This window comes from Sapajus apella, unplaced genomic scaffold, assembly GCF_009761245.1.
Source record: "Sapajus apella isolate SASKATOON/1434 unplaced genomic scaffold, GSC_monkey_1.0 scaffold31, whole genome shotgun sequence".
Classification (NCBI taxonomy): domain Eukaryota; kingdom Metazoa; phylum Chordata; class Mammalia; order Primates; family Cebidae; genus Sapajus; species Sapajus apella.
In genome coordinates, this window is record NW_022436971.1 from 16,767,048 (window position 1) to 16,778,962 (window position 11,915).

General features: G+C 40.8%; 1 protein-coding gene across 5 annotated transcripts in view; it reads left to right on the forward strand.

Annotated features, from left to right (window-relative positions):
- The window catches only part of KIDINS220 (kinase D interacting substrate 220), a 120,802-nt gene extending 116,409 nt beyond the window's left edge, over positions 1–4,393 (forward strand). For 3 of the 5 annotated variants that reach the window (XM_032294211.1, XM_032294210.1, XM_032294212.1), the window contains one exon: positions 2,630–2,686. In XM_032294211.1, the coding sequence (XP_032150102.1) occupies positions 2,630–2,680 (51 nt within the window). In that variant the 3' untranslated portion in view covers positions 2,681–2,686. Of the gene's footprint in view, positions 1–2,629; positions 2,687–3,433 lie in introns of those variants that run through there. The other 2 variants (XM_032294209.1, XM_032294207.1) reach the window with 2 other exon arrangements.
- The last annotated feature ends 7,522 nt before the right edge of the window (positions 4,394–11,915 follow it).

An 11,915-nucleotide genomic window follows, 5' to 3' on the forward strand; every position in this document is an offset into this window, starting at 1 on the left:
CATGAATTGTTAGCCAAGTTAAGAGAATGATGACCTTGAAGTACTGTGTGGACTGGAAATGTTCCCCATCATCATGCAATGACATTTTGTTGTCATTTTAACACAGCTTATTTATGTAGAATGAATTCTGGTGGTTTACCCCAAGTCGCAGTTAGGATGGTAGATGGTGAGATCGCAGATGTGCGAGTCTCTAGAGTCAGTGTTACGTTTGCGATGTTTATTACTCAGTGGATTTTTATTAATATGCTGATAAAGTTATTTACTTGGCCAGTCATTGTGGTAAATAGTTGCTCTATTGTGTTTCATTGTCTTGATGTTTGAGTATAATCTAGCATTTTAATACAGTGTTTATTTTGCATGATCTTTAACAAATGTTTTAAGCAATTTTAAAAAGGCAGGATGTTACTGACATTATACACTGAAGTCAGAACATTTTAATATTTATAGTGCTTATTTGCAAAATTGTATAATTAGGAATTATTTCAGAGACGGTATTTTGTTCTTTTTCAGGTGAGTAGTTGCTGCGTAATATCATTGGAGTACATTCTTTATACTGTTTGTGAAATTAAATACTAGCGTATTAAGTGTACAAACAGATTTAGAAAACAATAAAAAGTTGCATGCTCTTCTGACTCATGAATTTTTATTCACTTTAATAATGATTCACGTTTTGATTAAAAATAAAATAGCTTGTGTGTTTGTTTCGTCCCATGTCTGAAATTTGTTAAAGACTTTCAGGTTCATGTACAGTCATGCAGTTGGCAGAAGTGTTCTGAACTGCTCCCAACTAGTCTTTTTAAGAGAACATGGCTCATAAGTCCCAGTGCCTCAGTGGTGCTTTATAAAGCGTTTGTTCCCACAGCACGCTAGCGCCCAGCAGTGCTGTGCAGTGCATTCCTGTAGCTAGAAGAGGGAGGTTATCCAGATCCTAGAGGACATCAATTTACTTCATGAACTTACTGGAAAAGTTTGCTTTTTCATACTAACACCAAAATTGACAAACCAGATGAGTGGTTGAGTCACACATCATCTCCTTCGAACCTGTGTGTCTGTGTGTGTGTCTGTGTCTATAGCTGTTTGTAGTGTACAGCTCAGTCTGATTCTCACATATGCAAAACTCTGCTTTAACTGGGTGAAAAATGATAGAAAAAGAAATTGGTGCTCTAATCTTTACAATCCCTTAGATTCTGTCTCATTTAGAGTCCTGTGGGGTATTTTTGTGGTTTGTTATTTGTTTGTTTGAGACAGGATCTCACTCTGAATGAGGCTGAAGGCAGTGGTGCCGTCACAGCTCACTGCAGCCTCGACTTGCTGGGCTCAAGCAGTCTCCTAGCTCAGCCTTCCAAGTAGCTGGGATTATAGGCATGTGCCACCACACCTGGCTAATTTTTATTTTTTGAGGAGATGGGGTCTTGCTGTGTTGCCCAGGTTGGTCTCGAACTTCTGGATACAAGCAATCCTCCCTCCTTGGCCTCCCAAAAGCCTGGGATTATAGACATGAGCCACCGTGCCCAGCAGAGTCCTGTGTTTTAGATACCATTTTGCCTTCACTGTAAGCCACAGATAGTTCTGATAATGTAGCATGTATGAAGCCAGCTTCATTGACTGTGGCCTTACGGAGCGCCGCCTGTTAGTACAGGCTTTCTGCAGGAGAAGACTGGAAATACAAAGCTGTTGATCTCTTTCAGTTGAAATAACTTTCACAGTGCAGGGCATTTAAGGATCAACTCTCCAACACTGGGACAGTTAAGCATTCGTAACCACAAACATTTTTAATATTAAAAGGAAAATGTGTCTTCGTGTTATATTTTACTTACATGGGTTTACATAGTTGTCGGAATAATTTTAATTGCTTAGCCAGGTAATTTTAGATGAAACTTACTTGCGAAAATGCTCATTTTGAGATCTCTTTAGACTATTTGCATGTTAGAATGCTGCAGTAAAATATGTTTGTAATTATTATTTTTTTCTTACAAATACTAACCATTAGAAGATGTTTTATGAATGACAATAAATCTTCTTATGGGTAAGATAAAAAATTTAAAAGGTGATTTTTAGTTATACCCGGAATTCTCAGCCTATTTAGAAGTATCCCATAGTTTAAAAATCCAGAAATCTCTGAATTCCTGGCTAACTCCTGAGTAAAATCAACCTATCTACCAGGAAAAGTGCTTGTTTCCCTTTATATGGGCGAGTGACTTGAGGGAATAAATGGGTAAAAGGGAAGGTGCTGTAAATTAACTTCTGAGGCCAGCACTCACGACCGAGCATCTAGGCTCCTTTATTCCCACCTCTTCCAGACACACTCTGGCACTGGGCAGAAGGGGAAAAAACCAGTGGGGATACTGTTCTTTTGTGGGGGGCAGCATGAGTAGACCCAGGTGGGCTCAGAATCGATTGCATTTTTAATTTCCAGGCTGTGGGGACTCCCTACCCTTCCCTACCTCAGAATTTTAAGCATAGGCCATAATTATGCAACTGAATTGAAAAATAGAAGCGTATAGATAAGAGCCAGCACTGGATAGTTTTTTCAATGGCTTATCACAAAGGTTGAGAATCCCTGGTTGAGACTGATTAAACAGAAAGAGAATTTACAATCTTACATAATTTTAAACCCTTTCATGCCTAGGAAGAAAATGCTGGCCTTGAGATAGATAGCTCTTCAGAGGATCCAGATTAAACTAAGGTATGTAACCAATTAGTCTTCAAAGTCAGCTACAGTCATATGCCATGTTGGGACATTTTGGTCAACAATGGACCATATCTGTGACAGTGGGCACATAATATTTTAATACTGTATTTTTACTGTACCTTTTCTATGTTTAGACACACAGATAGCATGGTGACAGTTGCCTGCAGTATTCAGTACCATGCTGTACAGGCGTGTAGCTAGGAGCAGTGGGTCATGCCACACAGCCTAGGTGTGTAGTCCGTGGTAGCATCCTATCTAGATGCATCCTGCGATGTAACCACGACAAAATCGTCCAACAGCACATTTCTCAGAATGCATCGCTGTCGTCAAGTGATGCATGGCTGTAGTTTTAAGCCAGGTGTCCAGTTCTTGCCAATTAGAGAATTTTTATTCTTGCCACTTTAAAAGAGTTAAGAAACATCTAACATGGTTAGTAGAAATCAAATACTGTCACCTACCTGGTCAAAGCTTTTTAAGTAAGGTGACTAGCCAACTCACAGCCTTGGCTTACACTGGCATCAGAGTCTGGTGTGTGCCATGCACACGTGCTGTTGGTGGAATGTTTCATGACAAGGACTTTCTGGAACTCAGCAGAAACCCTCTTTGAGTGGGGGCCTGGGTAGCTGTAGAATGGGCAGGATCTGAATTCCCAGTACAACGAGGCATTCTGGAAAATAAAGAATGTGTAAGAATAAAAGGTCAGTGAAGAAGGAGGAGCAATTACTTCCAGACTATTCATAGGATGACCCTTTAAAAATCATAAAAACCTATCTGGAGTGAAAGACCAACCTAAATGAGCAATAGCATGAATTACATGTAGAAAATAAAGACGAGTGGTCCTGTTTCAAAGCACACGAATACTCTGAATCTGCCCACGGAGCATCGGCCGCAGTCATCTTTTTACCAAGATTGCACGTAAGTCCATTTTCTTGGATGAGATGTGATTTTTGTAGTGTTATTTACACTAGTGATATGTGCCAGGAACCCTTTCTTGGTTTTTCTGAGATTTAACAGAACATGGAATAATAAACTGAATGCTTAGAACTGAGTAAATGAAGCTTTCCTTTCAGAAACAATGTAGAATTACATGCTCCATATTATTCAAATTGAGAAGCTTTTGAAATAATAAGACCATCTTTATTATCCGTGATCATTTTCTAATTTTAACATTTTGTACATATTTACCTCATTGTCTTTCAAGGCAACAAGGGCTATAGATGTAGTCCCCTGCCCACAGACCCAAGCAGTTTTCTCATTTTTCCTGACAGTTCGAGTCACTTCTCACAGTTGACTTCCTCACCAAATAATAAGGGGGTGAAGAAGACTCGGCCTACCTACCACTCAGTAATCCTGCTGTCCAGTCGACTGGAGAAGAGAGATTTGTTCACCTCTACTAGTGTGATTTGTTCTTAGTAGTTGTAGAATTTAAATTGGTTTTAGTGGAATGTTTCTTTTATGAAATTAAAAGCCATTTAGTATATGTTTAGTATAGCAAGAAGCATGTGAATGAGCTCTATATAACCTGACACTTCAAATCTTACGGCATCCTCTTGGTCAGATGTCTAATAAAAAGTTAGATTGTTATTTTCAAATTTATCATAGTTCCTGATACTTTAACTTTTTAAAGCTGTGTTTATAAGAATTTATAGACTGCATGTTGTTATACTTGATGCAAATTAAACTATTTTTATTTTCAAAGAAGTTAATTTTATATTTTGAGTTATTTGTGTTTTTCTTCTGTCTTTTACTTGAGTTCTTTTCAGTAGTTTTGTGTTTTAAGTTTTTTTTTACGTTATCATGTATTTTCCTTTTTTAGGTTGTCATCCTATTTTACTGTAAAACATTCCTTAGAGCAGTAGATTGGGAAAGAACCTCAAGACATCTTTTAGATCAAATCCTAGATTTCAGAAAGCCAGTGGACATTCAATAAATACTTGTTGACCAGGTGCTGTGGCTCATGCCTATAATCCCAGCACTTGAGGGGGCCAAGGTGGGAAGCTGGCTTGAGGCCAGGAGTTCACTGCCAGCCTAGGCAACGTGGTGGGATTCCAGCTCTATAAAAATAAAAATAAAAAAATTAACCAGGAATGCTGGTATGCAGCTGTAGTTCCAGCTACTCGGGAGGCTGAGGCAAGAGGATCGCCTGAGCCTGGGAGACTGAGGATGCAGTGAGTAGTGATCGCACCACTGCACTCCTGCCTGGGTTACAGTGTTAGGTCCTGTCTCAAATAAGTAAATAAATGATAAAGAAAACTTGTTAGTGAATGAATAAACTGGGGGGGGGGAACTCTGAGAGAGTCTACCCACAAATCCTACACAGTGCCTTCAAAACACTGACTTTAGGCCAGGTGCGGTGACTCACTCCTGTTATCCTAGCACTTTGGGAGTCTGAGGTGGGCTAATCATCTGAAGTCAGGAGTTCGAGACCAAACTAGCCATCATGGTGAAACCCTGTCTCTACTAAAATACAAAAATTAGCTGGGTGTGGTGGAGGGCACCTGTGGTCCCAGCTACTCAGGGGGCTGAGGCAGGAGAATCACTTTAACCTGGGGGACGGAGGTTGCCGTGAGCTCAGATCGCACCGCTGTGCTCCAGCCTGGGTGACAGAGCAAGACACTGTCTCAAAAGAAAATAAGTAATGAAAATACTGAATGTAAATCCCTCAACATTGTGCTGCTGCGGCACAGTTCCTTACAGGCTCCAACTTCGCTCTCGCTTTCTACCCACCCTGTTACTGCCTGGCCCCTGTAAGCTTTTCTGTTTGTGATTTTGGAAATGTTTCAACCATAATAACATACTTTGTTGCAAACGCCCAGGGAGTGAAGCCAGGCATGGTGGTGTACACTTGTAATCCCAGCTACTTGGGGAAGCTGAGGCAGGAGGATCGCTTGAGCCCAAGAGTTCAAGACCAACCTGGGCAACATAGTGAGAGCCTGTCTCATAAAAAGGGAAAAAATGGGGGAAACCCTCCCAGGGATAGACATCCACAGCCGGTCTTGATAAGCTCCGTCATCTTGGAGTGTGAGGCCGTGCTCCCACATGGATGTATTTTTAATCCTCTCGTAATTTGTTTAGTCCTTTGTGGAGATGCCCATTTCATAAATTAATAGAATTCTAGAATCTAATTAAAATGGTTCAACTCCACATTTTACTTTAGGGTAATATCGGGACCATCACAGAATGTCTGAGATGTCGGTTTACCCTATCTAGAGCTCAGTTCTTCAGCCATTCTTTTAGCAAGGCTAGTTATCTTCACTGACCACCCCTCACTGCCCTCCACTATCTCCTCCCTCAGATAGACTACTCTGATTAAGCTTGAGCTAGAATAAACACTTTATCCTGCGATTCCATATTGAGTATTTTATACATGAGTGATCCATTATGTGTTGTTGAAAAATTTATTATGTTGAGGGAGGGTAACTGCTTTAACAACCATCACCAAACCTAATTGACTGAATACATTTGATGTTTATTTCTTGTTCACGTGACAGTTCAGTGTTATCTAAATTCACATGAAGACTGAGAGGCCCAGGGCCCTCTGCCCCACCTTCTGCACCCACAGGGGAAGAGAGTGGAGGACGCATGCTCCCAGGCCTGGAAGTGACGCATGTGGCACTTTCCCCCATAGTCCATTGGCCTTCTTAAGTCATGGACTCCTGCTGAGCTGCAAGGGTGCCTGGGAAATCCATGTGACTGTGTGCACTGGAGGAAGGGGAGCGTTTTGGTGAGCACACAGGAGTCTTTGCCACTAGATGCAGATGAGGATTATCCACAGCCGATTAAGCATGGAGACTCATCTTGTATCAAACAGATGAGTTGTCAACATCTCATGTTTACTTTGTGTGCAGGTTTTATTCAGGTAGGAAAGGCTGTTAAGAATCTTAACACCTAACTGGAAGAAGGGTTTTAGAGAAGGGTGGTTTTCAGTAAGCCAGTTCTTTCCGTAGTCCAAGAAGGCAAGTGAATTTCCCGTGTGGAGCAGTTTGCAGGCAGGTTTTTTGTTTTGGTCTTGCCCAGGCTGGAGTGCGAGTGGCGTGATCATAGCTCACTACATTCTCGAACTCCTGGCCTTAAGTCATCCTCCTGCCTCAGCCTCCCAAAGGCAGGTAAGGTTAAGAAGAGGGGAAGGGTGAAGTTTCACAGCTTTTCTAGAATTCTTTTTATTCAAGGGACTCTCAGACCATTAGACGCAGCCAGAATCTGCTCAATTTTCAAGATTTGCTTATAAGTATTTGTAATATAAACACTGGATTGCTATCGGTTCTTTAGGTTCTCTCCGTCCCAGAACAGTGGCAATAGGAACTCTTGGGGGCTTCTCCCTGTTCTTGCAGATGTGTCAGGATGTGATCCTGGGGGCTCCTACGCCAGCCCACACCCTCTGTGGTATAAGCAGGGATTGGCAGGTAATGAGATGCTAAACCCTCCTGAAGTGAGTGCTCATGTCGCAGAAACACACCCTCCACCTCAGAAGCCAGTGGGGAAGTTAGACGTTGTGTCTGCATATTTGTTTTAGACACACTCTCTTGCAGGCTGACTCTGTTGACCACTTTCCAGTTTGCTCATATCAGAATGTCTTCAGTTCTTACATTTTCTTCTAACTTGTCAGAAATTAGAATGTGTCTTGCAGTCAGTAAAATCTATGGCAACATTTTTTTTTTCTTAATGATTCCTCAACTCCTGTAGTTGATGGTGTCTTGCTTAAGTTTAATGAAAGATATTTTAATAGATGGCATCGTTATTTTGAGTTGTGTCTATCAGTATTGATGGGCTGGGGATGATTTATATTCAACTGACCCCCCAAATTCAACATTTTGTGTTTAATATTTATTTTGTCAGTACTCTTTATCCTGTATTCATTTTGAATACTTAAAGTATTGTATGTGTTTGTTATGATAAAGCGGCTTACTGTGTTTGAACACTCTGTGTATCTGACAATGTTCTAGACCTAATCTGATCTTCATGATAACTTCATAAAGTAGTTATTATTATCCTCAATTCACAAATGAGAAAGTTAGAGACAGAGATGTTAGGGAATTCCCCAAAGTCACACAGCCACTGAGTGGCAGAGCCAGGGTCTGGCTCCAGAGCACGGCAGTGTGGCTCCTGATGCTGCCCACGCTCCATGTGACACTTACCGTTACTTCTCCTTGCCAGTGAGGGATGGGTCGATTCTCACATTTTTCCAAGACACATTTTCATTTTAGCTTTATTTGCTGTATCATCATCATCATCATGTTTTCTTGTTTTCAAATAGGGTTTGGAGTCTCTTCAAGGGTTTCTGTTTTAGAAAAGTAAAACTTAAAATTATCTATAGTCATGTGAATTATAGAGAAAAAGAGTCTTGTTTTATTAACATCAGACATCTAATTATTGTTTCCACTAATTATTTTGGAACAATGTTCAGTATCAGGCTAGGAATCGATGGACATCACCCATCCAGTTATTGTGCATGGATTAGACCACTACCTTAGAGTTTGTGCATAGCGTTGAATATATTAATCTTATTTGCAGTCCTGTTGTCATCTGGCTTTGATATATTGGCCGTTTCCTATGTCTCTTGTCAGCATTCCATGTAAGATTATAATCCTAAATACCACTATATGTATTTTTCTTCATACTCTATTATTAAACAGTATTAATGCTTAATAAATGTTAATATATAAGTAATATATGTATATTTTAAAAATTATTACTGCTGTAGAGTTTTTTTTAATGATTGTGGTCTCATAAGGAAAAAAGAAAAGAAAATAGGCAAAACAGGAGCGCTTTTCCCTTCCATAATGACAAGTCAGTCACCAAAGCCAAAGGCCAGTAAGCGCAGCAATAGCAGTGGACAGTGGGTTGAAATGGCCTGGTGACACTCCCGTGTTATGTAACCAGCCGCCTACCGACTGGAGTGCTCCCTCCAAGCCAGACACTTCTATCAGCGTTTCACATGGATTAACTCATTAAATCCTAATAACCCTACACAGTGAATACTGTTGCTTTCCCTAGTTTACAAATAAGGAGACTAAGATGCAGAAAAGGTGGAACTTTTTAACAATAGCACATTCGATTTTTATAACTGTTCTCTAAAACATTGACATTATTTTTATCTTTATTTTTGAGAAAACTGAAGATTCAGGAATTGGAGACTTCTGCCTTCCCCAAGGCCACCAGCTAGTGACAGAACAAAAACACCAGCTCCAGTTGTCTAAGTCCAGATCTGATGCATTTTTCACGCACACCATGGTACCACCCCCCACCCCCCCACCCCCAGTGTCTACCACTTGGCTGTGCAGGCCTGTGCGGCATCTGCTTCCATCTTCCCTTGTAGAAAAGGTTGGCGGAGAGCATTGAACACGCGCTCAGCCGAGGCAGCTCCAGGCTTCCCCAGCTCCTTCCTCTTGGCTCTTCCTTTTAATCACAGCAGCCTAACTGCTAGGCAGGACCTGAGTCCAGATCTGCAGGTGATCCCAGACCAGGAATTCATTGGATCTTTGGATCCTCATCTCCCTCAAAATTCCTCTGTCTAGCTACAGCATCCTCACTGATGGGATCTCGTAAACTGAACTCTGCCCTTTTGTATAAACATAACTAATTTGAAATGGATTTAAACCGGTGCTGTGTGCGTCTGTGTGTGTGTGTGTGCACACAAAATTTGATCAAACCTATCACTGAATTGGTTAGTTCCTTGGTTAATAAATTGTAAGTTGAAAGAACAGCTGAGTCACAAGGCTTGAGTTATGGGCCTGGCTCTGTTATTAATTTATGAAATGGTCATTGATTTTCAGCCTCAGTTTGTATTTTGAAAAACAATGATGAAGGAACGAGAATTATCCCTTTGGGTCAGGTGCAGTGGCTCATGCCTGTAATCCCAGCACTTTGGGAGGCTTAGGTGGGTGGATCACAAGGTCAGGAGATTGAGACCATCCTGGCCAACATGGTGAAACCCCGTCTCTACTAATAATACAAAAATTAGCTGGGCGTGGTGACACGTGCCTGTAATCTCAGCTACTTGGGAGGTTGAGGCAGGAGAATTGCTTGAACCAGGGAGTTGGAGGTTGTGGTGAGCCAAGATCATGCCACTGCATTCCAGCCTGGGCGACAGAGAAAGACTCCGTCTCAAAAAAAAAAGAATTATCCCTCTGATAATTGGTACTGCTTCCCCTGGCTTATTGGGTGCTAGTCACTTTGCAAATATCAGCTCCCTAATCTGTAGGGATCTAAGGCTTCAAAACCTTCCGTAATGTCTCTCCGCTGGTACACCTTAGAACAGGGATTTGAACTCACATCTGATATCAAAGCCAATTGATACGCCCCTCCGCTGTGCCTTCTGCCTCTCCAGCAATGTAGGTGAACTCAGTTTCCAGGCTCCAGGGGGTATTAAAGAGACAGTCACAGGCATGTGGAGTGAGGAGAAAATGCTGTGGTCATTTCATCCAGCTTCCTCATGCTTGCCGATGAGGAAATCATAAAGTGGTTGTATAATTATGACTGAGGCACAGGAGGGCTCGCTTTCATCCCACTTTTAGCTGTGTTTGATCGCTTCCTCTGGGTCACCTTATGGCTAGCAGAATACAGCTTCTTGTCATTAGAATCCGACTTCTTGGGTGCTAATATTCCCTGGGTTTAGACACCTAACCTCATTCCTTTTCTCTTTTCATTTCTTTTCTTTTACAAGTCTCACTCTTTTCTCCAGGCTGGAAAGCAGTGGCACCATCTCTGCTCACTGCAACCTCCGTCTCCCAGATTCAAGTGATTATCTTGCCTCAGCCTCCCAAGTAGTTGGGATTACAGGTGTGTTCCACCACACCCGGCTAATGTTTGTATTTTTAGTAGAAACAGCATTTCACCATGTTGGCCGGGCTGGTCTCGAACTTCTGACCTCAAATGATCCACCCGCCCTGGACTCCCAAAGTGCTGGGATTACAGGCGGGAGCCACCGTACACAGCCCTCATTTCTTATGAAATTTGATGTGAGTTATCAAGTTTAACTGTGTATCTGGAATGGCACTGTACCAATTTTTCAGAACATATTCTTTTCCCTAAAGAGTCCTAGGATGCCAAAAATGCTAAGTGCCTTGACCCATTTTCCAAAAATGTTTGCATTTCTCATAGGGAAACTTCTATTACTTAAAAAGAACTGATGATCTCTAAAAGTATAAAATCATTTGAAAGTACACATTTTTTAATTGAGAGCACAGGTAATTCATTCTTATAACAAAATATTTAAAATGCCATGGGTGTGTGTTGTAAAATTTTAAGTTGCTTTGGGAATATAGTATTTGCATCTTGTATTTTTGATAGTTTAACAAGACATCAAAGCTGCATTGCAGATAGCAGAAATATTTCCATTAATAAACAGTTCCTAGGGTTAGCAAATGAACATGATCACAAATAGCATGTCAGAAATTTGTATCCCATGTTTTATGGAAGTACTTCTTTAACATTTTCCAATTAGATTATTTTTAACCTCTTTTTTTAAGAGATTAATTTTCTTTTAAAGATTTTATTGACTGGAAGTTACAAGGTGATATTTCAAATATAATTCAAACCCATTGGTTCTGAATTAGTTGGATTTTCTGAATAGTATAAATTTGGTTACAAACTGAATTAGAACATTATGATTCCAGAAATTATGTGTGAAAGGCAACTCTTTTTTTAGCCTTGGAGTAGGTCATTAAAAACACTGTTCTAGGCCGGGAGGGTGGCTCAGGCCTGTGACTCTAGAGCTTTGGGAGGTCAAGGTTGGAGGATTGCTTGAGGCCAGGAGTTTGGGTCCAGCCTGGGCAACAGAGTGAGACTCTGCCTCTACAAAAAAGTAAAAATTAAAAAAAAATTAGCTGGACATGGTGGCACATACCTGAAGTCCCAGCTACTTGGGGGGCTGAGGTGGGAAGATCACTTGAGACCAGGAGTTGACGCTGCAGTGAGCTGTGATCACTTCTCTGCACTCCAGCCTGTGTGGCAGAGTGAGACTGTGTCTCAAACAAAAACAAAAACTGTTCTAAATACCATAATTAAGTTTATCTTTTCTATTATTAAAAATTCGTTAGATTAAGATTTATCCTATTTTAGCTGTTCTGCCTTATATATTTATTTTTACATAAAATCTACCTTGTTAGTAGTGGTATTAAGGTTCTCCAGAGACACAGAAACAATAAAATGTAGACAGACAGATGGACAGACAGATGCCTAAGAAGAGGTTTATTATGAGAATTGGCTTATGCAATTATGGAAG